General features: G+C 43.3%; 1 protein-coding gene across 1 annotated transcript; it reads left to right on the top strand.

Moving 5' to 3' along the window:
• The first annotated feature begins 13,197 nt into the window (after positions 1-13,197).
• On the top strand, positions 13,198-26,602 carry OSTC (oligosaccharyltransferase complex non-catalytic subunit). The gene is made up of 5 exons (XM_073640993.1): positions 13,198-13,343; positions 13,412-13,569; positions 15,883-15,976; positions 18,226-18,423; positions 20,456-26,602. Exons 2-5 carry the CDS (start codon positions 13,431-13,433, stop codon positions 20,472-20,474), a joined length of 450 nt encoding a protein of 149 aa, XP_073497094.1. The 5' UTR covers positions 13,198-13,343; positions 13,412-13,430; the 3' UTR covers positions 20,475-26,602.
• Positions 26,603-27,097: the final 495 nt, after the last annotated feature.

Raw genomic sequence — 27,097 nt, 5'->3', positions numbered from 1 at the left:
ATCGGCTCCTGATCGTGGGCACATACCCTTAATGAGCTGCATGGTCTTTTCTCTCATTAACCCATCATTAATTAAGCAGGTAAAAGGTCTGGAGCTGATCCCAGGTGTAGCATTTGCATTTGGAAGCTGCTGCTGTCAACCCACACAACATGCGGATAAAGGAGCTCTCAATGGTGAGAATCAGACCATCAATAGCCTAAAAAAAATATAAAATACATCAGAGAGATAGCAGAAACTTTAGGAGTGGCTAAATCAATAGTTTGGTACAAAAAAAAAATAAAGAGATTGTCCATTAAATATATGTGCTGCAATTCAATTTATATCACTAAAACAAGCTGTGAAGAATATTCAAGATAATCCCATGTCAATCATTGTGCCCTGTTTGGCGTTGATTATAGAGATCTTCAATGTACAGTGTAATTCAACACTCCTGCAAGGGAAAGGGCCAAGAGGCAGGGAGTGACATACCTCACAGCAGCTGTGAGCTGCACAGGGCGACCATCCCAGTGATGCACGAAATAGATTTTTGAAACCCAAGAGAATGGGGAATGTCATCCTGGCTTTCAGCACAGTCCAGCGCATAGGGAAAGGGAGATACACGGCACAGTCTTGCGGGGGCCCCTAGCACCCCAGTGTTTGGTATCCACGTGTAGCAGGGGCCCGGCTGGATCCGATGACACCAGAATCTGCTCCCTAGGACCGTCCAATAACGAGGTATAGCCCATTTTTGAGAGTTTTTAGCTGAGAGATCAGGGGTGGAGACAGGCTCAACCAGGGGGCAGTAAGGGGAGTGACCCTGAGAGGTTAGGAGCCCCTGCAGCTAGAGCCCAGGGTCTTTGTCCCTGGGAGGTCGCAAGGATACATTGTGTGGGTGAAGTCCTGCAACAAAGAGAGGGCCCCACAAGCCTCCCATGTGGCAGCCCCTCCCATCTGACTGGTAACTGACTCTTAATAACTGCTTTATATCTTTTGTACCACTACTATTGTGTTTGCATCTCTGACCATTATGTATGTATAACCCTTATGTATATAGTGTAATGTCTAGTGTGCCCTTACGGCGATTAAATATATAATTTAACCTTGGGCTGCTCTTTTATCTTGATCCACAAACTCACACGTCCGTTGTTCGGCTTAATCTTCATGCCAGCGGGGCGGGTTTCTGGCCCGGTATAATTTCCGTTAACGGACTGGGGACTTATATCTAGAAATTTGCACCAGCTCTCCCAGGCCAACAAGGTTCTGCTTCACTGGAGCTAGGGAAGAAGCCTCCCAGCCTGTCGGGTGTCTGAGTGTGGGACCACATCAGTGACTGAGTAGGCCACCTCTTCTCACTCCCTGGTGCCTTCATGTACCCGTGTGGACAGGGGGTGTCTATGTAGAACTGTACCAATCTGACCTTACGCATCCCCGAGGGGTTGTGGAATGTCACTTTGGTGCAAAGGGCAGATCCGTATCACGTGATCCATCCAGCGTAATTGTGACATTTCTTCACATTGGTGGCAGTGGTGGGATTCTGCAGGGTCTCTGCTTCCATTTCTTCACAAAAGCACTTCTTTAAATATCTTCTGTCATCATCTCTGCCACTGAGGGGCGCTATCCCTGCACTTTCAGTGCTTATTATGTGACCTTTGGATGCCTCCTGCACTGATATCCTGTGATGTAACATCAACTTTCGGGCTCTGGAAGTTGAGATTGCACCGCAAACTCATACTTCCCAACTCTTGAAGAACAGAAAAAGGGACACATCATGCGGCGTGCTTAGCGCGCTGCAGCAAATTTTGGCCAAGCCCATTTACCTTTTCTTTCTCCCAGGGCCGGCTCCAGGTTTTCGTGAGCTCCGGCCTAAAAAGTCTCGGCGGGCACCTTTACCACATACCACAATTCATGATGCACAGATATGGCAGAGAAATATAGGTATAGTACAAGGACAAAGATTTCACTTTTTAAATTACATGAGTGATATCTATTGTAAATTCTACAATAGCTCAAAAACCGGCGAATCCTCACCGCTCACAGTGCGTGACCTGGGGGGATTCAAAAGCTTTCATTTTAGACTGGACCGTATAGTCCTCCATGCAGTATTATGGGCACCATATAGTCCTCCATACAGTATGAGCCCCATATAATGCTCCAAGCAGAATAATGAGCCCCATGTAATGCTGCATCCAGTATAATGAGCCCCATATAATGCTTCATACAGAATATTGGACCCCATATAATGCGCCATACAGAATATTGGACCCCATATAATGCGCCATACAGAGTATTGGACCCTATATAATGCTCCATACAGAGTATTGGACCCCATATAATGCGCTGTACAGAATACTGGACCCCATATAATGCGCCATACAGAATACTGGACCCCATATAATGCGCCATACAGTATAATGGACCCCATATATTGCTCCATACAGAATATTGGACCCCATATATTGCTCCATACAGAATAATGGACCCCATATAATGCTGCATACAGAATAATGTATCCCATATAATGCTCCATACAGAATATTGGACCCCATATAATGCTGCATACAGAATATTGGGCTGAATACAGAATAATAGGCCCCACATATTGCTGCATTCAGTATGGGCCCCATATATAGCTCCATTCAATATGGGTCCAATATATAGCCACATACAGTATGGGCTCCATATATAAAAAAAAAAAAATCAAATACTCACTTCTCGCTGGCGGTAGGTCAGGACTCCTCAGCGTCTTCCCGCACTCTGCTCTGGCAGGGCAGAGGGCGCACTGTAGTGACATCAGCTCGCCCTCTGATCTGACACGTCACAGAATCAGGAGATGCGTAAGACGCTAGAGCTATGGAGAATCGAGGAGAGGTAAGTATGGCAAGGGCCGGGGCCCTGCGGAAACTGGGGAGCCCACTTGCGGGCACTGGCACCGGGCCCATAGCTCTTTGTCTCAGATCGTTCATGAATGACCCATCACTACTGTGGCTGCTGAAGATCAGATCACATCTTGAGGGGCAGAATGGAGCTGTTTAGAGATGGGAATGAGGTTTCCTTCTTTTCCCCTCCCCCATGACAGCACACCTTGAGAGAGAGGATCCGCCCCACCAAGGACAGGAAACCGTCAGCAGGCTACCGGTAAGCAACCTTGGTGTTTTATAACATAGGACTAAGTGTGAGTGGTCTGAGGATGTATTTTGGGGGCAAAGAAACATGGATGATGTTACTACATAGGGGTTGAATGTTGGAGGGTTGCTGCTACTTGTGTGTGGCTTCTGCTACTTTTAAGGGGCTGCTTATTGGGGTGGGGCTCTTTCACCGGAAAGGGGTTGATATTACTTGAGTGGGCTTGCATGTTGGATATGCAGACAAAGGGATGATGTTAGGGAGGCTGTGCGGAGAATGGGGGTGATCCTTGTATGGGGCTGCGTGCTGAGGCGCTGCACAGGAAAGGGGAGGATGATGCTGCATGCTGGGGGGCTGTGTGGGCAAAAAGGTGATGCTCCTTGTGTGGAGCTCTAGCAAACAGGCAATCCCTGCATGTATCACAGCTGTCTAATAGCCGTGACACATGCAGTCGCAGCGGATCAAATATGGATGCCGAGCACGCCGGCGAGCTCCCGAGCGTGCTCGTTTAAAGGGTTAAACAGGCACGCTCGCTCAGCACTAGTCCTCCCCAGTAGACCCGCACTAAATTGTTCAGTTCACACTAACCATTTGTTTCCTGTAGTTTTCAGCAGCTTTTAAAGCACCACTCCAGTGAGTTTTTTTATCGCATCTTTGGAGTGGTGCTTCCAATCTAAGGTTCCTGCACCTACTCTCATACTTTTCTTCAAAGGGCCATCAGTTGCTGAGGGTATGACTGCCACTATTCCATTGGACAGACTCTGCCAGAGATTACACTACATATTTTTCAGAGGAGTAAAATACTCTTCTTAGCAATTTTGAGTATTTTTAACCAAGGAGGAGAATATAATTTACAATAACTCAAATCTATAGTACATAGATGGGTGTATATCTACATACATACAGTTAGGTCCATATATATTTGGACAGAGACAACATTTTTCTAATTTTGGTTCTAGACATTACCACAATGAATTTTAAACAAAACAATTCAGATGCAGTTGAAGTTCAGACTTTCAGCTTTCATTTGAGGGTATCCACATTAAAATTGGATGAAGGGTTCAGGAATTTCAGCTCCTTAACATGTGCCACACTGTTTTTAAAGGGACTAAAAGTAATTGGACAGATTAAATAATTGTAAATTAAATGTTCATTTCTAGTACTTGCTTGAAAACCCTTTGTTGGCAATGACTGCCTGAAGTCTTGAACTCATGGACATCACCAGACGCTGTGTTTCCTCCTTTTTGATGCTCTGCCAGGCCTTCACTGCGGTGGTTTTCAGTTGCTGTTTGTTTGTGGGCCTTTCTGTCTGAAGTTTAGTCTTTAACAAGTGAAATGCATGTTCAATTGGGTTGAGATCAGGTGACTGACTTGGCCATTCAAGAATATTCCACTTCTTTGCTTTAATAAACTTCTGGGTTGCTTTGGCTTTATGTTTTGGGTCATTGTCCATCTGTAGTGTGAAACGACGACCAATCAGTTTGGCTGCATTTGGCTGGATCTGAGCACACAGTATGGCTCTGAATACATCAGAATTCATTCGGCTGCTTCTGTCCTGTGTCACATCATCAATAAACACTAGTGACCCAGTGCCACTGGCAGCCATGCATGCCCAAGCCATCACACTGCCTCCGCCGTGTTTTATAGATGATGTGGTATGCTTTGGATCATGAGCTGTACCACGCCTTCGCCATACTTTTCTCTTTCCATCATTCTGGTAGAGGTTGATCTTGGTTTCATCTGTCCAAAGAATGTTCTTCCAGAACTGTGCTGGCTTTTTTAGATGTTTTTTAGCAAAGTCCAGTCTATCCTTTTTATTCTTGATGCTTATGAGTGGCTTGCACCGTGCAGTGAACCCTCTGTATTTACTTTCATGCAGTCTTCTCTTTATGGTAGATTTGGACATTGATACGCCTACCTCCTGGAGAGTGTTGTTCACTTGGTTGGCTGTTGTGAAGGGGTTTCTCTTCACCATGGAGAGGATTCTGCGATCATCCACCACTATTGTCTTCCGTGGGCGCCCAGGTCTTTTTGCATTGATGAGTTTACCAGTGCTTTCTTTCTTTCTCAGGATGTACCAAACTGAAGATTTTGCCCCTCCTAATATTGTAGCAATTTCTCGGATGGGTTTTTTCTGTTTTTGCAGTTTAAGGATGGCTTGTTTCACCTGCATGGAGAGCTCCTTTGACCGCATGTTTACTACACAGCAAAACCTTCCAAATGCAAGCAGCACACCTCAAATCAACTCCAGGCCTTTTATCTGCTTAATTGAGAATGACATAACGAAGGGATTGCCCACACCTGTCCATGAAATAGCCTTGAAGTCAATTGTCCAATTACTTTTGGTCCCTTTAAAAACAGGGTGGCACATGTTAAGGAGCTGAAACTCCTAAACCCTTCATCCAATTTTAATGTGGATACCCTCAAATGAAAGCTAAAAGTCTGAACTTCAACTGCATCTGAATTGTTTTGGTTTAAAATTCATTGTGGTAATGTCTAGAACCAAAATTAGAAAAATGTTGTCTCTGTCCAAATATATATGGACCTAACTGTACATCAGACTTGGGCAAAGTGTGGCCTGTAGGCCACATCCAGTTCCTACTTGCTGCACCATGCGACTGCCCTCCTCCACCTGGCATCCAAGGTTGCCACCTGACCAGAAATTCCAAGACAGTCCAACAAAATATTTCACTTTTGTGCCTGGTCTTAAAGGAAAGGTGCCAGGATTTTTATTTTTTCATTAATAATTATATAATCAAATGTTTTTAATACAAAATTAAATGCACTACTTTAGCTGTTTATTATTTAATAAATGGGATATCTGGGACTTTGTAAAAAATAAAAAGGGCCTAAGCACTAACACACGGGTGGCCGTTGCTACCTACCAACCTGCTTTGCCTTGCACCATTCTTCGTGGTCACTGACTGCTCCTGCCGGCGACTCACCTGCCTCTGCTGACATAACGCCGACAGAGCAGTGGCTTCTTTTCCACCCAAACACTCATTTCCACCACCCATTTTTGTTTTCCTTCCAACTTTATTGATATCTGACAAATGTCTGATCACATGTATTGCATAGGGGCGTTTCATTTCTATTGACACTCTTTTTTGAAATGTTAAAATATTTAAAAGGGGAAACCCAGTAAGAAAAGGAAGCTAATGCAGCAATACGGTAAATAGTAGTTTTTTTATTATTCCATCAATATAACAATTAAAATATTCAAATATTAAACACAGAGCGGGAGAAGTGACAAAGAGACCCCACACATCCAGGTCACAGAAACAGTATTATAACTTACAACCCCTGGCAAAAATTATGGAATCACCGGGCTCGGAGGATGTTCATTCAGTTGTTTAATGTTGTTGAAAAAAAGCAGATCACAGACATGGCACAAAACTAAAGTCATTTCAAATGGCAACTTTATGGCTTTAAGAAACACTAAAAGAAATCAAGATTAAAAATGTGGTACTCAGTAAGGGTAATTTTTTTCAGACCAAACAGAGGGAAAAAATTATGGAATCACTCAATTCTGAGGAAAAAATTATGGAATCACCCTGTAAGTTTTCATTTCCAAAACTAACACCTGCATCAAATTATATCTGCTCGTTAGTCTGCATCTAAAAAGGAGTAATCACACCTTGGAGAGCTGTTGCACCAAGTGGACTGACCTGAATCATGGCTCCAACATGAGAGATGTCAATTGAAACAAAAGAGAGGATTATCAAACTCTTAAAAGAAGGTAAATCATCACCCAATGTTGCAAAAGATGTTGCTTGTTCACGGTCAGCTGTATCTAAAATCTGGACCAAATACAAACAACATGGGAAGGTTGTTAAAGGCAAACATACTGGTAGACCAAGGAAGACCTCAAAGCGTCAAGATCGGAAACTTAAAGCAATATGTCTCCAAAACAGGAAATGCACAACAAAACAAATGAGGAACGAATGGGAGGAAACTGGAGTCCATGTCTGTGTCTGAACTGTAAGAAACCGCCTAAAGGAAATGGGATTTACATACAGAAAAGCTAAACATAAGCCATCATTAACACCTAAACAGAAAAAAACAAGGTTACAATGGGCTAAGTAAAAGCAATCGTGGACTGTGGATGACTGGATGAAAGTCATATTCAGTGATGAATCGCAAATCTGCATTGGGCAAGGTGATGATGCTGGAACTTTTGTTTTGTGCCGTTCCAATGAGATTTATAAAGATGACTGCATGAAGAGAACATGCAAATTTCCACAGTCATTGATGATATGGGCAGCATGTCAGGTAAAGGCACTGGGGAGATGGCTCTCATTACATCTTCAATAAATTCCCAAGTTTACATTGATATTTTGGACAGTTTTCTTATCCCATCAATTGAAAGGATGTTTGGGGATGATGACATCATTTTTCAAGATGATAATGCATCCTGCCATAGAGCAAAAACTGTGAAAACATTCCTTGAAAGAAGACACATAAGGTCAATGTCATGGTCTGCAAATAGTCCGGATCTCAATACAATTGAAAATATTTGGTGGAAGTTGAAGAAAATGATCCATGACAAGGCACCAACCTGCAAAGCTGATCTGGCAACAGCAATCATAGAAAGTTGGAGCCAGGTTGATGAAGAGTACTGTTTGTCACTCATTAAGTCCATGCCTCAGAGACTGCAAGCTGTTATTAAAGCCAGAGGTGGTGCAACAAAATACTAGTGATGTATTGGAGTGTTCTTTTGTGTGTTTGTTTGTTTTTCATGATTCCATAATTTTTTCCTCAGAGTTGAGTGATTCCATAATTTTTCCCTCTGCTTGGTCTGAAAAAAAAATTACCCTTACTGAGTACCACATTTTTAATCTTGATTTATTTTAGTGTTTTTTAACGCCCTAAAGTTGCCATTTGAAATGACTTTAGTTTTGTGCCATGTCTGTGATCTGCTTTTATTCAACAACATTAAACAACTGAATGAACATCCTCTGAGCCTGGTGATTCCATAATTTTTGCCAGGGGTTGTAGTATACGCTATATACACTATCAAAGTTATAATAGAAACTCAAAGACTCTGAGAATTAATCATAGCATCTAAACAAAATATTGATGTGGTCTAATAAATAAACTGAATTCTCATTTGGGATAGTCAATAGTATATGCCACAATGTACTAATCAATGAGGCTCTGCATATCATAATCACTGGTTCAGGCACATAACAATGACACGCAGATCTGTGATATCACATTTAACAGAGTATACTGATTCTGCTAAAATAGTAAGAAAGTATAGTTACACTACCGTTCAAAAGTTTAGGGTCATTTAGAAATGTCATTATTTTTTGAAAGAAAAGCACATTTTTTTCAATGAAGCTAACATTAAATGAATCAGAAATACACTGTATACATTGTTAATGTGGTAAATGACTATTCTAGCTGCAAACGTCTTGTTTTTATTGCAATATCTACATAGGTGTATAGAGGCCCATTTCCAACAACCACCACTCCAGTGTTTTAATGGTATATTGTGTATGCCAACTGTGTAGAAGGCTAATGGATGTTTAGAAAACCCTTGCACAAGTATGTTAGCCCAGCTGAAAACGGTTTGGCTGATTTGAGAAGCTATAAAATTGACCTTCCTTTGAGCTAGTTCAGAATCTGGAGCATTACATTTGTTTGTTCTATGAAACTCTCAAAATGGCCAGAAAAAGAGAACTTTCATGTGAAACTCGACGTTCTATTCTTGTTCTTTGAAATGAAGGCTATTCCATGCGAGAAATTGCCAAGAAACTGAAGATTTCCTACAACGGTGTGTACTACTCCCTTCAGAGGAGAGCACAAACAGGCTCTAACCAGAGTAAAAAGATGTGGGAAGCCCCGCTGCACAACTGAGCAACAAGACAAGTACATTAGAGTCTCTAGTTTGAGAAATCGACGCCTCACAGCTCCTCAACTGGCAGCTTCATTAAATAGTACACTCAAAACGCCAGTGTCAACATCTACAGTAAAGAGGCGACTCTGGGATGCTGACCTTCAGGGCAAAGTGGCAAGGAAAAAGCCATATCTGAGACTGGCTAATAAAAGGAAAAGATTAATATGGGCAAAAGAACACAGACATTGGACAGAGGAAGACTGGAAAAACGTTTTATGGACAGACTAATCAAAGTTTGAGGTGTTTGGATCACACAGAAGAACATTTGTGAGACGCAGAACAACTGAAAACATGCTGGAAGAGTGCCTGACTCCATCTGTCAAGCATGGTGGAAGTAATGTGATGGTCTGGGGTTGCTTTGGTGCTGGTAAAGTGGGAGATTTGTACAAGGTAAATGGGATTTTGAATAAGGAAGGCTATCACTCCATTTTGCAATGCCATGCCATACCCAGTGGATAGCACTTGATTGGAGCCAGTTTCATCCTACAACAGGACCATGACCCAAAGCACACCTCCAAATTATGCATGAACTATTTAGGGAAGAAGCAGGCAGCTGGTATTCTATCTGTAATGGAGTGGCCAGCGCAGTCACCAGATCTCAACCCCATTGAGCTGTTGTGGGAGCAGCTTGACCGTATGGTACGCAAAAAGTGCCCATCAAGCCAATCCAACTTGTGGGAGGGGCTTCAGGAAGCCTGGGGTGAAATTTCTCAAGATTACCTCAGCAAATTAAAAGCTAGAATGCCAAAGGTCTGCAATGCTGGAATTGCTGCAAAGGGAGCATTCTTTGACGAAAGCAAAGTTTGAAGGAGAAAATTATTCTTTCTAATAAAAATCATTATTTCTAACCTTGTCAATGTCTGGACTATATTTTCTAATCATTTTGCAACTCATTTGATAAATAAAAGTATGAGTTTTCACGGAAAACACAAAATTGTCTGGGTGACCCCAAACTTTTGAGCGGTAGTGTATGTGGAGGGTAAGGCTATGTGCCCACGTTGTAGAAATGAAGCAGAAAATTTCTGCTTCATTTCTGCAAGTCCTCTCCCGGAAAAACGCATGCGTTTATTGCGTGTTTTACGTGCGTTTATCGCGCGTTTTCCACATGCGGAATTGCCTTGCGTTTTTTAATGCATTGCACAAAGGTAATTCCGCTTGCGGAAACGCAAAATTAATGGACATGCTGCGGATTTTTGAGCGCTGCATAAACGCTGCGGAAAAATCCGCAGCATGTGCATAGAACTTGCGGAATCCCCTTGGGGACCATGGGGAGCAGATTACCTAGCGTTTCACACGCGTATACGCTGCGGAAATTCCGCAGCATATACGCTTGAAAAACGCTACGTGGGCACGCAGCCTCAAGAGTTTACCCAGAATAATCAACTGAGAAGCACAAATATAACTTATATACCAGTATATAAACTAAACCACACACCACATATAGAATTTACTCATCTGTATACCTGGATAGAGGACAGGTATCCCTTACTCTATCCCTCACGGGTAACTGTTCTTACTCTATCCAGATATACAATACTTAAAGGAGTATTCCCATCTCCAAAATCATATCCCAATATGTAGTAGGTGTAAGGATAATATTAGCAAATACCTCTAATTAGAAATGTAGAATAGTTCTTCTGATTCACTATGTCTCTTCCCTCATGTGCAGGACCTTAGGTATCTGGTTACAACCACTAGCAACTAGCTGTCACTATATCAGTGGCTGTAGCCATGGATACCTAAGATACTGCAATGCCTGCACATGAGGAAAGAGACATAATGAACCAGTAATGAAACATTATTACACCTGCTACATATTGGGATAGGATCTTGGAGATGGGAATACCCCTTTAATTACTACATTGGGCTCCTCCAACTTGGTGTTGCAGCAGCTGAAACTTTTGGGATTTAGAACTCTTTCCTTTGTTGTGGGTTACACACCCTTACAAAGTGAGCAGTTACGTTACCTCTTGTCACTTATTACCCAATTATGGCACATTTACATTAAATATTCAACTTCTTTATGTGCTGGTGAGACAGCAGGGTCCTGTCATAGCCACACTGCGAGCTCTGTAGTCAGTGTAGAGCGCGGTGCACATACAATGCAGCCTTCCACCGTTAGGCTATGTGCTCACGATGCAGAAATGCTTTGGATTTTTCCTGAGCGTTTCTGCATCTCCTTGGCAGAAAAACGCATGCGGATTGTACATGCGGATTGTACATGCGTTTTTCCTGCCAGGGACAAGCGGATGTGAAGCGTTTTGAACATGCATTTCTGCATGCGGGTTGACAAGCGCTTTCCAAGCGATTTTAGCATCACTTGGAAAGTGCTTGTCAAATTGGTCACACTATATAAATCCATGCAACCTGCATGGATTTATATAGTGTGACCGTAAAAGAATGGTAAAAAATAACAAATGTATACTTACCTTCTGATGGCCCGCGGTGTCCTTGTCTCGGCTTGCTGGCAGCTCGCGGTACACTGAAGGACTTGCCGACGTCAGCGGTCGCGTGACCCGTCACATGACTAAATGACGTCACGGCAGGTCCTTCAGTCCACCGCGAGCTGCCGGTAAGCCAGGACGCATCGGATAAAGACACCGGGGGCCATCAGAAGGTAAGTATGATATTTATTTTATTCTTTTTTTAACAGGTTCTATGGTACCCGGGTCCGGAGGAGAGTCTCCTGTCCTCCACACCTGGGTACCATCCGCACATTGAAACGCGTGGATTCTGCATGCACAGATGCAGTGATGCGGAATACATGCGTTCGAATGCAAGTCAATGGCGGCGAAAACGCAGCGCTTCCGCAAAATAATTGATAATGCTGCGGATTTTTCTGCAATGATAATCCACAGCGGAAATTTCCACAGCATGTTGCCAGCACATGCGGATTATCATTGGGGAAGATGGCAGGCCTTCTACCAAGTGTTTTTTTAAGCGTTTCCACAGCGTTTTTGCCGCTGGGGAAACGCTTAAAAAACGCATCATGGGCACACAGCCTTAGGCTGTGTGCCCACTATGTGTTTTTCAAGCATTTTTGCTGCGGAATTTCCGCAGCGTAAACGCTTGCAAAGCGCTTGGTAATTTGTGCCCCATGATCTCCAATGAAAATCTGCATGTTCTGTGCCTATGCTGCGGAATTTTCCGCAGCGGATTTTCCCTGCGGAAAAATCCGCAGCATGTCTATTATTTGTGCGTTTCTGCCTGCGGATTTGAGGTCCCAATGCATTTGAAAAACGCATGACAAATCCGCATGTAAAAACGCGTGTAAAATCCGCAAGCGTTTTTTGACTGCCAAGTACATGCAGAAATATTCTGCTTCATTTCTGCATTGTGGCCACATAGCCTTACTGGTATGCCGTCAGTGGCTGCTGCCTGTGTCCCCGACCCTCTCCTGTGTCCCACCCCTCTCCTGTGTCCCCACGTCTCTCCGCTTGAGGTGACTGCCCCATTTGTTTCCGCCCCTCTCCTGTGTTCCCGTCCCTCTCCGGCTGCAATGACTGCTCCCTGCGTCCCCGCCCCTCTCCTGTGTCCTCGCCCCTCTCCGCTTAAGGCGACTGCTCCCTGCGTCCCCGCCCCTCTCCTGTGTCCCCGCCCCTCTCCTGTGTCCCCGCCCCTCTCCTGTGTCCCCGCGTCTCTCCTCTTGAGGTGACTGCCCCATTTGTTCCCGACCCTCTCCTGTGTCTCCGGCCGCAATGACTGCTCCCTGCGTCCCCGCCCCTCTCCTGTGTCCCCGCCCCTCTCCTGTGTCCCCGCGTCTCTCCTCTTGAGGTGACTGCCCCATTTGTTCCCGACCCTCTCCTGTGTCTCCGGCCGCAATGACTGCTCCCTGCGTCTCCGCCCCTCTCCTGTGTCCCCGCGTCTCTCCTCTTGAGGTGACTGCCCCATTTGTTCCCGCCCCTCTCCTGTGTCCCCGCCCCTCTCCGGCCGCAATGACTGCTCCCTGCGTCCCCGCCCCTCTCCTGTGTCCCCGCCCCTCTCCTGTGTCCCCGCGTCTCTCCTCTTGAGGTGACTGCCCCATTTGTTCCCGCCCCTCTCCTTTGTCCCCGCCCCTCTCTGGCCGCAATGACTGCTTCCTGTGTCCCCGCCCCTCTCCTGTGTCCCCGCGTCTCTCCGCTTGAGGTGACTGCCCCATTTGTTCCCGCCCCTCTCCTGTGTCCCCGCCCCTCTCCTGTGTCCCCGCCCCTCTCCGGCCGCAATGACTGCTTCCTGTGTCCCGCCCCTCTCCTGTGTCCCCGCCCCTCTCCGGCCGCAATGACTGCTTCCTGTGTCCCGCCCCTCTCCGGCTGCGGCGCCACGTCAGGCCTGTGCTGGTCCGGTGCCGTCTCTGCTGGAGGTAAGTGTATGCCGGCTGTGCCCGTGTTGTGTACGTGGCCGCCATTGCTCAGTGCCTGTGTATTGCAGGGAGCTGTGAGGCTGCAGCATGGAGAGCTTGTACCGAATACCATTCACTGTGCTGGAATGTCCGAACCTGAAGCTGAAGAAGCCTACGTGGCTGCACATGCCCTCCGCTATGACGGTGTACGCCATGGTGGTGGTGTCCTACTTCCTCATCACTGGAGGTGAGTGCTGTGGGGCAGGTGTACATTAGGGGGCAGAGCTCCGTGCACCCCCCACCTGGTGGGTGATCACTGCTTTATGTAATGCATCCCATGGGGGAGGTGCTGTCCTGATATATTAGTATATGGGCCCTGTGCTCTCCGGATGGCATCTCCTGCATTATCACACGTACCCCACAGGAGGGCCCTCTTCCCACACTCAGATGTGTATGATTGTGCAGGGCACAGAAACCTGCCCATGTAATCACCTGCTGGAGGGCAGCACTGGTTGATGACCAGTCTCCAGCACAAATGGGCACATTCTGAGAAACCATTCCCACTGTTAACCCTTTCTGCACATAGCAATACGGACCACCTGGAAACTGATCTCCAGGAGTGTAACAAGGCCCCCAGCGCTGTGAGGTACGGGCATACGTCAGGTGGCATTACACAGGTGACAATGTAGTGTCACAGACTGCACCACGCCGGGTGTGTCCTAAAGAACGTGATGAATATATTGACAGCTCCTTGTTCCCTGCTGGGGGTGTGTCCGTGCACACTGTGATATGCTCCAATCAGCTGACACCTTATTTCACTGTGTAATGACACGCCCCTTTGACCAGCTTAGAACCCTGTTGTCAGTCATTTCATTCATTTCCAGGAGGGATAACAAAGGAAAATCACAAATCAGGAAGAAAGGTGTTGTCTAATGTGCCATCTCTAATTATTATGTTTAATCAGTATACGCGCATAGTGTACCGCTCGTTGCATAGGTCACTGGCCATCTGCGTGGTCGCTGGTCTCCCAGGTAAGGAGTCTGCCCTTGTAATGTCTTCCTCCGATGCTGTAGATGTAAAGTGGCCTCTGCTTGCAACATGGGAGAGCGCACAGTTCTGACCAGTGGTGCAACTGATCTGAACTGTCAATCAAGAGCGCCCCCAGCAAGGGGGGACCAAAGGCTCCTTAACAACGAAGATTAGAAAACACCTTAAACAGAGTAGCTTTAAGCTGACCATGAAACTTAGATGGCTCTGTGCTTTTAAAAAAGAAAAGGATGAAAAACTGCCAAGAAGACTGCAAAACTACAGGTTATGTGCACAAATGTATGTCACAGATACTCTTAGACCTGTTTCACATCACTTCTTTGTGGTGTACTTGGCATATTTGTATTGTAAAAAGAAAATATTTAAAGGGAGCCTGTCCCTTCCAGAAACACTACCTGCCGATGGAGGGTTAATCTGCAGGTAAATAGCTTTTAAATCCTTTTGTACCCGATTGGAAGTACGGATACAGGGAGAAAATGAAGTTTTATTCTCCCTGCAGCCTTCATCAGGGTGATGCAGGGAGCTAATAGTCACCGCTCATTATACAAGGAGTAAGGAGTGTGGCTGTAATCACTATCCCAGCACCTTGATTGACAGCCTGCTCTGTAACGTGTGTAGAGAAGGGTATCAGTATGCCGGTGAATGATTACTGCTGCTCTCACTGTATAGTTAGCAGTGACTGTAACCGCTATCTCTGCACAACCCTGATGACTGGAAACCAGCAGCTGAAGGGAGAATAAAACTTAATTTTCCTCCCTGTTGCTGCTGCAGTAAGATGACTACATATGGATTGAGATGCTATTTACCTGCAGATTACCCTTATGTCTGCAGATAAATAGCATCTCAATCCATATGTAGTCGTCTACCCTGAGTTTTATCATGCGTGTATAGAGTCTCCTGACCGAAAGCAAAAGCCTCACCGGCATACAAAAAGGCTGTTCAGGTCAGGGGTCCGACATTTGGTGTGAAAATCGTGATTGTCAAGCCGACTGAAAGGTCCTTTTCCTGCTGTTTACAGTGTGCTCTTTTGCTTTAATATCATTTTATGCTATTTAGAAGGTAATAATTTTAGTAAGACTTCCAAAAATATGTATTAACTCCTCCGGCTTACCAAAGTTACCTATCAAATGTCAAACCCACTGCTGCTTCAGAATAGGGAATTGTCTTCTTCTGCAGACGTTCTTTGACAGGCTGCAGCAGTGATTTCATGATTACAGTGCACATGATTGACTGCTGCTGTGATGCCAAGTTAGTTGACACAAGAATGCTAAGCACAGTATTTGACTGCAGCGACTATTTGTGCTGTAGTTGTGCCGTCACCGCTGCTGCCTGTCAACGATGACTAGTAGAGGTGGTTGAGAAAAACTCTCTTAATGCTGACAGGCCTGGGGAGCAACAAATTATTCTTGCAACACGCTATAGGCATACTTGTAAATGTGCGTTTATTTTATAGGAAGAGTTATATTGGATGATTTAGATCATTAACAGAACCTTTTTTCCCTCTTTTCTATAGGGATAATTTATGATGTAATTGTGGAGCCACCCAGCGTTGGCTCAATGACGGATGAGCATGGCCACCAGCGACCAGTGGCTTTTTTGGCCTACAGGTGAGACTCCTAAATTCAGGCTCTATGGGATTGCGTCATGGCAAGTGTGCAGGTTTACCATGGTGAATCTTGCATTTAGCCATTTCCAACTTCATATTACCCCAGCCGGAAGTAACCTAGACTTTGTAGGTGTGCCAAAAATGAGAGCTCCAAGGAGGCATAACATTCACAGTTAATGCTTATAGTGCATGCAGCGCTCCACATAATAACAGATTTGTCAGAAAACCTTTAGTTTCCTTTAAGACTCAACATTTTCTATGGGATAACATACTACAAAATACTCATTGATTGCAAACAAGATTTGTTATTTTGCACATTTAAAAAAAGTAATTTTCCTAACAAATTAATTCCAGACTACAAAAGGGTGTTACTTAAAAGGAATGTGTCGCGGTTCTGATTTTTGCATTTATAATCATAAAATAATTTTATAAACAATATAAAATGTTGTGTTTAAACATGTACTTATTACTTTCTGCAGCTATATGCAGCTGTCATTTTTGTTTCTTGGTATGTAAGTGTCTGACACTTAGACCACGTTCACACGTTCAGTATTTGGTAAGTATTTTACCTCAGTATTTGTAAGCCAAAACCAGGAGAGGAACAATCAGAGGGAAAGTATAATAGAAACACGTCACCACTTCTGTACTTATCACCCGCTCCTGGTTTTGGCTTACAAATACTGATGTAAATACTGAACACTTGAACATGGCCTTACAGCAAATAGGGCATCCTCAGACCACAGGCGATTGCGGTCGGATCTCCTACACTATGGCTGCCTCAGCTGTGACCTGTGCGGACCCCCTGGGCTGTCCAGTTCACAGCTGTGGTTGGAGCTAGGCACATGTTTTTATTATTTTTATAGTAGAGCTGTACTTTGAAATACAATTTTCCCTATCATTGCTTGCAGTGTTCAGCGGGGAGAGGTAACAGGAGTTGCCGAGCGGTGAGCACAGGTTGGCAGCCTAATATTATACTATTAATACAAGGCCCCCAAGCTGTTCTCACTGCTGGAAGAAGGAGCTGCCGGAGGGATGCTCTGAGAGCTGCCCTACGCTGGTGGTGTTCCAGTGGTGAGAACAGCTCGGTTTCTGGTATTAGTCGTACAGTGTCAGACTGCTGACCTGTACTCACTGTAACCGCACCCCGTTCCTGAATGACACTCTCTCTGTATTGGGTGCGGAGACTAAATCGGCGCTGGTGCCATCCCCTTGACTTAACCCCGAATACTCCGGGGTTTAAAATTCATTTTCTCCATCAGCGTTCGGCTTTGTGCGGGTGCTGGGCAGGTTAACGCTATTAACCTGCAGATTAACTACATATCTGCAGGTTAATATTTCGTTTTTCTGGTAATAGGTTGGCTTTAAAATAGGTTATTGTTGAAGAATGTAAAAAGATAATGTCGTAATATGTGACAAACATGTTCATTCCATGCCTAGAAGACTTGAGGTCATACAAAATACTAGATGTAGTAGTTTTTGACAGGTCTGTGGAGTCGTAATCTGTATAAAATGGACCAACTCCGACTCCTAAAATATATAATAAATTGGGGACAGTAGTTCAATGCAGTTTGTAGGGAATATTTTTTCATAAGAATTTGGGAAAGTTATGAATTGTCCTATAAATGTCTGTCCTATTCCTGATCTAAGGGTCTAGATGTTTAGCGGAGATGAATCTGTGCTGCAGTAAATTCATCACTTAAACATGAGCCATGGATGAGGGAGTCGTGGAGTCGGTGTCATGGAAATATAGGAGTCGGAGGTTTGGCTTACAGCCCTGGTTTTTGATGTGGAGTGTGTTCATTTTTACCTCAACTAATTTTGAGTAAATTTGAAAATTTTGTAATGAAAGATATTATTGTTTTTGTTATTAACCTTACTTTTATGTTATGGGTTAAAAAAAATTCTATGAAACTCAAGTCTTGTCAAAATTTAGAAATTTGTTCTCTTTAGTGAGATAATGATAGCAAACCTTACTTTTCAAAGGGGGTGTACTGATTGATGCTGAGCACTGTGGCTGTGACTATACAGTAATGAACTGTGTGTGTGCTGTATATGCGGTATTTATAGTTTATAGCTGAATTTGAAGACTTTCCCATCAGGTGCAGAGAATTCATATACATTATTACTCTTGTCGCTTTTTCAGAAACAGCCACTATAACTGAATAAAAAGATATCTGCTTAAGTCAAACAAGTTATTTCATAAGTGTAAAAAAAATTGTTTAAAAAAATCTTTTCTTTTTTTCCCTACAGGGTAAATGGGCAATATATAATGGAGGGCCTGGCTTCAAGCTTCCTTTTTACAATGGGAGGTTTAGGCTTTATAATCCTTGATAGATCCAATGCACCAAATATTCCCAAGCTGAACAGATTCCTTCTGCTTTTTATTGGGTTTGTCTGTGTTCTCCTGAGCTTTTTCATGGCCAGGGTCTTCATGAGGATGAAATTGCCGTAAGTAGAGATCAGTTTTTAATTCAAAATGATACTACTATTGGAAAGTCAGTACCTCTCCTGTACATGTGCTGCAGCTACAGTCATGGCCACAAGTTTTGAGACTGGCTCACATTTTGATTTTCAGAAAAGTTGCTGCATCATTGTTTTTAGATAGATGTTTCTATGGTTACTGAAGTTCAATTCTAAGCATTTCAGAAGTTTTTGAACTGTTTTTGACAAATACATGACATTTATGGAAAGACTCTATATTTACAGAGTTCTTATTTTTCAAGACTTCTGCAATTCGCCCTGACAGCTGTATATCAGCTTTGTGCCAAATCCTGACTGATGGCTACCCATTCTTGTCTAATCAGTAATTGGAGTTTATCACTGTTTTTTTGTTTGTCCCCTCCACATTTAGAGGATTACTCACAGGCTCTCAATGGGATGAAGATCTGGAATTTTCTGTTTATTGAAGCAAAATGTCATTGTTCACCAATTCACTTAGTTATCACTTTTGCCTTGTGACATGGAGCTCCATCATGCTGTAACAAGGATTGTACATCACTACATGCTCTTAAGAACACTGATATGAATAAAGAATCTAAAAATCCTTTAAGAGCATCTTCTCCCAATGATCCAGGAACAATTTGCTGATGAACAGTGCTTTTTTCCAGCATGATGGAGCACCATGTCACAAGTGCAAACTAAGTGACTGTGAGCTAAACATTGAAATTTTAAGTCCATGGCCAGGAAACTCCCCAAATCCCAATCCCATTGAAAATCTGTGATCCATCCTTAAAAAGCGGGTAGGCAAACAAAAACTCCAACATTTTGATAAACTCCAAATACTGACTAGACAAGAATATGTTGTCATCAGTCAGGATTTAGCCTGATGCTGATATCCATCCTGCCAGGGAGAATTGCAGAAGTCTTGAAATATAAGGGTCAGCATTGTAAATATTGAGTCTTTACATGAACTTGATGTGTTTGTCAAAAAAGTTTTAAAAGGATTAGAGTTGTTCAGTAACCATAGAAATATTTTATTAAAAAATCTTAACACTCAAGCAGCAAACTTTAAAAACCAAAATTTATGTCAGTCTGAAAACTTTTGGCCACGACATAGTAGTCACTTAGCTGCATCACCATGGCAGTCCATGGAGAAGTTGTACGGCTCCTGCATGCCAATGCAGAATATTTTTTTTTTTATTCCAGTAGCAGTCATATATGGTAGATAAGATGTGGACAGAAGTGAGCATCTTTTTTCAGACAATACAGTAATGAAGCATTTAATGTGACATATTTTGTTTTTCCAGTGTCCACTGTGTTGGTAATATTGCATGTGAACTTTATTCTGCAGGTCAGAGCTGTTATGGCGATACCATTGTTTTTTTTTTTAAACTGCTACTACAAAAAACTTTGTAATCCCATCATTGTACTGCCTTTCACTTTCTAATGGAATGTGCAACTTTCCATCAATATGTGAAAAGGCAGTACATCTTCACCATTAGTGCGTGATCTCTGGGCTCCCCCCATCAGTGCTTCTAGCACAGACACAGCAGTGAAAAGTAACAACAGTCAGGGCGCTGCAATGGCTCCATTAAGATCACTCAATTTGTTATTCCATCAGCTCCCCGCAATAAGATTGTGGGGAGTAGATTGTTGTCTTGGCAACTGGAGGTCTAAGGGCTCCTTCAGAATTCAGTGTTTTTTTTGTTTTTTTTTGTATGCAAAATAAAAATAAAAAAAGTCAGAGTTTCATCAGTGTTTTTGATCAGAGTGTCATCAAAGTTTGTTTTAATTCATTAAGTTTGTTTTGATTGTCTCTTAATGAGTCAGGAGTTTCTGACTCCAGCACTCCCCCTCATCAAGACTGGCGTGAACAACGCTGGTCTTGATAAATTGGGGCCTTTGTGTAGAAAAGGATAGGATGTATACACCAGTCACTATGGCTGTGGACATTGAATTTCTGTAAAGTCGGTGTTTAACATTACAGTGTGATCTATTATTGGCAGTAAACTTTGATACAAGTTTTCTTTTTTACTTGCAGTGGATACCTTATGGGCTAAATTCTTGTGATGTCAGCACTTTGGATTTGCAGTTTTTAAAGCAGTAATAATGGAAGGAATACAATGTCCACACTGAAAAACTACGTAGAAATTACATATACGTGAAGAACAGCTGAAGGCTTTTCCTCAAGGACATTGTTCACCAATAACAAAATATTTTTCTATATGGGTTTTCACATCTTTGTTGTCTTTGGTTCAGAATTAAACTTTTTTTTTTGTTTAAAAACTTTGGATATTGTTACTGATGATATAATATACTTAGTTCAGAACATGCAGTTTGTTCTATCTTAGACTCTGTTCACATTTGTTGGAGGCTCCATTCAGAGCTCAGTCTCCGTCACACATTCCTTCATATCTCCCAGAAAGATTCCCATTATAAGGCAGTACGGTCTGTTGGGAATGGATGCTATCTGTCTTGTGGCAGGTAAGGCACTGTTTCATGGCTTTCGTTCTAAATGGAAAACCACAATGCAATGTGAACATGATACTGCATCCTTATTCTTGTTAGAATGGATTCTTCTCTCGTCTTAGGAAATGCAAGGTTACATTGAATATTTTTGACAGTCTTTATGTATAGTTTCTCTCATAATTCTTCTTCCCTTGCAAATATTGTAGCCCAAAAGGAAAACCAATTCGGAGTTTGTATCAAGAGATCTTGAAATATAGGTGTTGTCCAGTAAAAAAAAAATGCTTAAGGCTGTGTGCCCACTATGCATTTTTTAATCCGTTCCGCAGCGGCAATTCCGCCGCAGAAACGACTAAAAAACGCTTAGTAGAAGGTCTGTTATGTTCCCCAATGATAATCCGCATGTGCTGTGCACATGCTGCGGAAATTTCCGCTGCTGATTATCATTGCGGAAAAATCCGCAGCACTACCAATTTGCGTAATCGCGGTGTTTTTTGCCGCCATTGACTTGCATTGAATCGCTTTATATCCGCATGACTACATGTGCACATGCGGGTATTAAGCGTTTCAATGTGCGGATGGTACCCGGTTCTGGAGAAGAGGAGACTTTCCTCCAGACCCGGGTACCATAGTGCCTGTAAAATAAAAAAAAAAAAAGAATTTAAAATAAAAAAATACATTATACTTACCTTCTGATGGCCCCCAGTCTCCATAGCGATGCGTCATGGCTTCCCGGCGGCTCGCGATGGTCTAAAAGGACCTGCCATGACGTCATTTAGTCATGTAGTAGGGTAAATGGCTAGCACTCAACAATGTCTGTTCCGGTGCTCGTGAACGGATCAAATGATCCACTTCTATGTCAAGGTTATAATCACTGCACATGGTACTGAATAATGTACTGAATAATTTTGCTTCAAGTGAATTTTATTCCAATGCAATAGCGTGAAATCAATGACAAAGTAAAGCTGACGTTTCGGCCACTACGTGGCCTTGATCACAGTGTCACTGTTAGATCTTGCATCCCGGTAATCATAAGAGTCTCCCTATGATTTCAAGATGGTACTGGGACCTCAAAGAGGAAAGAGCAGGTCTCAGGTGAAAATTATGATTCCTCCCGACAGAGTGGGTTCCCCTGTGCCAAGTAAGTTTTGTGTATAATGGACTGTTCCTTATCCCCGATCTCCAATGTATGGTTCATGCAAAACTTAGGGTAGTCTTAATGAAAGTAAAAATGGTTTCCGGTAATAGTACCTACTTTGCTATGAAGGATATTGTTAAAGTTCTAATAAGAGCATGGATTGTTGTCTGCAGCCGGCACGGTCGCGTGACCTGTCACATGACTAAATTACGTCATGGCAGGTTCTTTTAGACCATTGCGAGCCGCCCAACACACCGGACGCACCGGGGGCCATCGGAAGGCGAGTATAATATTTATTTTTTATGATTCTCACTTGGTCACACTATATAAATCCATGCCGGTTGCATGGATTTATATAGTGTGACTAAGTTGTCAAACACTTTCCAAGAGATGCTAAAATCGCTTGGAAAGCGTTTGACAACCCGCATGCGAAATCGCATGTGGAAAACGCTTCACTTACGCTTGTCCCTGGCAGGAAAAACGCATGTAAAATCCGCATGCGTTTTTTCTGCCAGGGAGATGCAGAAACACTCAGGAAAAATCTGGAGCATTTCTGCGTCGTGGGCACATAGCCTTAGGCTATGTGCGCACGGTCAGGATTTGAAGCAGAAATTTCCTGTGCATTTTCGCATCTCCTTGACAGGAAAAATGCATGCGGAAATTGTGTGTTTTTGACGCGTTTTTGGAGCTAAATAATGTTATTTGATGGGGCATTGCTTAAACCCTTGGATAACTGTCAGAACTGGGTGAGTATATAATTTAAATGATTAAAGAATGTGTTGAATTTCAAATAAAGTGTTTACTCTGTGTCTGTATGTTAACTTTTTTTACTTTACTTTAATTAGGTTTGGTCCTGAAAAGGTCTGATTGACACTTTGTCATAAGCTAACAAAAGAGCTAGGTGTCAGCTGATCCCATTCACCCAATCTCATTAGCATTTCCATTCATGTAATTTATGCGGCAGCTGTGAGCTGGTATTTTTAGCCTGAGAATGTGCCATTTGTAAACATGGTCCCTGGCCTTTATTAACAGCTCACAGCAGTTTCATTAGCCACTATGTCCCTTTGATCGCAACATATTTTTGTTGTGTCCAAAACGCTGTGTTCTAATGCCGCACTTTTGTTGTCGGTACATGTGAATCCACCACATATAATGACACTTCAATCTGTGAAAATCTGCAGCGGAGACCAGCGTGTCCACTACAGAAATTGACATGCTGTGGGTGAGTTTGGGTACATCTCCACAATCAGAAGCCGCTGTAGGTTTGACGCTGCGTGTTTATGCAGCATCAAACCCGCAGCGTCCAGATGTTACAGCATTGTGGATAGGATCTCTAGAAATCTCATGCCCACTATGCGTGCATCTGAGCCTGCAGATCACCCGTGGACACTTACATGCGGCATGTCTTTCAGGACCGCAGCATGTCAAATTCTCTTGCAGAGTCGCTAGTGTCCGCAACAGAAATTTGACCACTAGAATGTATTGAATGCGGTAAATCCGCATGGTCTAGTGAACACATGGATTTACCTGCGTTCAATAGAATGCAACGTTTTGGACGCAGCAAAAAAATATGCGTCCAAAGCGCTGCTACATCCGGATCGTGGGCACACAACCTAAAATTAAAAAAAAAAAAAAAAAAAAAGGCGTGGGCTCCCGCATCATTTTTATAACCAGCAGAGGGAAAGCCGTCTGCTAGGGACTGATATTAGTAGCCGCGGAAGGGGCCATTAGCCAACAATGTTCCCTGGCTATTAATATCAGCCCACAGCTGTTTGTTTAGCCTTTACGGGCTAGATTACAGGGGGATCCCAGAAAAAAATTTACGTGGGGTCCCCCTATAAAATCTAACCACCAAAGGCTAAACAGACAGCTGCGGGATGATATTAATAGCCAAGGAAGGGGAACATGGATCCTGGCCCCCTCTGCGGCTATTAATATCACCCCTCAGCAGTCCCAAAAATGGCGCTTGCATAACATGCGCCAAATCTGTCTCTTAGCCTCCACTCTTACCAGTGCCCTGTAGCGGTGGCGAATGGGGTTGGGGTTCATGTCAGCCTTGTATTAGCGGCTGACATGAAGCCCAGGTTAGTAATGGAGGGTGTCTATAAGATGCCCCCCATTACTAACTGCGTAGTAAAATGGTCGCTGCTCTTTCAATAAAAGACACGGCCAAAATAAAGTATTTGAATGAAATAAAAAACAAACGGTTCTACAATTTTTTTTATTATCCTCTGTCCGCGAAGCCATCGATCTTATGAAAAAAAAAACGTAAAATAACAAACAATATTCCTCACCTGTCCGCCGTCAACAACGCCGTCCATGATCACCGCCAACGAATATCCCACAACAATCTGGGTCACTTCTACAGCAGTGACATCAGCAATCACTGATGTCACTGCAGTAGAAGACAGCACTGTATACTGGCAGCGGTGTAAAATCACTCCTGTCAGTGTACATGCTGCTAGAGTGAGGTCATTGTGGTAGATCAGCTGATCAGCCCCAATGAACTTACCACCATGGGAGCATTCTTCAGAATGTTCCAATGGTGAGGTCACGTTGACCGATCAGCTGATCGCTGACGTCAACGCAGGTCCTAGCAGCGCAGTACACTGCTGGGAGCAAGCGCGCTCCTACAGTGCACTGCTGGCCGCAGGGGAACGCGGGGCGCCGGACAGGTGAGTATAAGGTGTGGGTTTTTTGTTTTTTTTTTACTGCTCCCTCAGCAGCGCCGCTCTCGCTGTTATCAGCGGGAGCGGCGGTCGGATGAGAGGAGCAGTAGTTCTCTCCCTTTAATTGAAACGAAGCAAATCCGCAGGTATAGATATTATACCTGTGGGTTTGCTGCGGTTCAATGCAAGTCAGTGGGCGCGAATTTGTGGCTGAGTCGCGCAATAAATGGTCATGCTGCGGATTTTACCACAATAGTATTCCGGAGCGGAAATTTCTGCATCGTGTACAGCACATCCGGATTACTATTGCTATACATAGCAGTCCTTTTAACAAGCGTTTTCACAGCAGGAAAACCGCCGCAAAAACACATCATAAAAGCTTCATGTGCACTTAACCTAAAGGGGTTTTTGAATGTATTTTTTCTTACTACCCCTCAACTGTATGTATGCTTATTTCCTGTCCTCCAGTGTTGCTTTATTGTTTGCTCTTGTGCAGTAGAAAAAGCTGTTGTAGGGAGACGCTCTGACCACTGTGCTTTTTCTACTGCTGCGGTCTTGTTGCTTGGACGTCATTAGATTTTATAGGGTCGATGTGTTGGAAGCAAGCTACTTGTTCAGCACATGTGCCAGAAGTGAATGACAGCTTTGCACAGAAGAAGCAGTATGTCTATTGAACAAGCTGATGTCACTTAGTGACCTCCTGATCATTGGGACAGAAGGAACAGACGATAAAGCCACCGTGGCTGGAATGTCAGCAGAAGTAGACAAATACCTGTGACATGATCCAAGATTTAGAGATCGGGGCAGAATGTAAGTGCATTGGATACTGTCTGGTTAGCACAGTATAGAGTTATATAAGGGTTGTGTTTGCATGTCCCAGTGTATCTCAACAGAAAGATATTTGGATTGGTCCTGATACTAGCAGCACCAATTCTGGTTTGTGTTGAAAACAAGGTGTTTTCTGTGATAACACGTGACCAGAGTGGTGTGTGAAGGTAGTTGGCCTAGCTCTTTTGTATAGCCAAGCCAGCCCCCTTCTCTGCCACAACATACACAGTGGGTACTGCCTTTGCTTTTAAAATTTGTCGGCTACCTACAGTACCTTTACACACAGAACAAACATCCTGTGTGAAGCACTACCCAGAATATGATCTGCCAAAACGGGACACAGTATCTACCTTGGGTGATTGAAGTATATTAGTTGTCTATCTATTGAAAACATTTTTTTGATCTTTTTAACTGGACAATCTATTAAATGTTATACATTAAATGGTTTATTACAACTTGTCCAGGCTTCTCTACAGTTACAAGCAAGCAAATTTAGACTCCCAACAGCACATTCAAGCATTATGCAGACCTTAACGAGTTTCAGAAAAGGGCTGAAAAAGTTAAAAAAAAAATTATTTTTTTTCCGTTATTGGTAATGACATGCTTAAGAGAGCATGGTACTGCTAATTAGTGTGCCCTGAAATTCCTCATGTTAACATCCTACAGCTTTGCTCATTATGTTCTTTTACAGGTCACCTGCTGGGCAAATTTTTCTCCTTTCCTGACCCCTGGCACAAAAGAATAGAGCCATGCTGCCTATGCACATTAGGCTAATATTGGCAGATCCCTGTAACAATAGGTCAGGGATGTTTTAGCTTTGTGTTTGGACTTAAAAGGAAAATTTGAATATTTTTAGTCTGGTTTGTTCAATTTTCAATCACATTCATACATCCCATATCCTTTTAAATTGTTTTCTTTTTTTTTACGATCTCCCTTAATTCTAGGACTCTTTGCATGTGAAAAGGAGCAAACAGGGTTGACAGTACATAACATGTAACAATACAGAACATACAGTAACTTGTGAAAGTATTCAACCCCTTGGCTTTTTACCTATTTTGTTACATTACAACCTGTTTTTAAAAAACAATTTAATCTGATTTGTGTGTGATGTATCGGCACTAAATAGTCTAAGATAGTGAAGAGAGAAAAATATAGGCATAAGGCTGTGTGCCCTCGATGCGTTTTTTAAGCGTTTCCGCAGCGGCACTAAACGCTGCAGAAACGCTTAAAAAACACATGGTAGAAGGTCTGCCATGGTCCCCAATGATAATCCACATGTGCTGTGCACATGCTGCGGAAATTTCCGCTGCGGATTATCATTGCGGAAAAAAACGCAGCGCTACCAATTATTTTGCGGAAGTGCTTCGTTTTTGCCGCCATTGCCTTGCATTAGAACGCCCAATTCCGCAAGACTGCATCTGTACTTGCGTAATTGGCGCATTCTAATGTGCGGATGGTACCCAGGTGTGGAGGACAGGAGACTCTCCTCCACACCCAGGTACCATTAAAAGCTGTAAAAAAAAAAAAAAGAATAAAATAAAAAATAAAGATTATATTCACCTTCCGACGGCCCCCGGACTCC

The sequence above is a fragment of the Phyllobates terribilis genome, unplaced genomic scaffold, assembly GCF_046119375.1.
Source record: "Phyllobates terribilis strain yellow unplaced genomic scaffold, ASM4611937v1 Scaffold_1__5_contigs__length_1240528914, whole genome shotgun sequence".
Lineage (NCBI taxonomy): Eukaryota > Metazoa > Chordata > Amphibia > Anura > Dendrobatidae > Phyllobates > Phyllobates terribilis.
The sequence above is the reverse complement of the archived record's forward strand: the minus strand, read 5'-3'. Positions and strand labels throughout refer to the sequence as shown.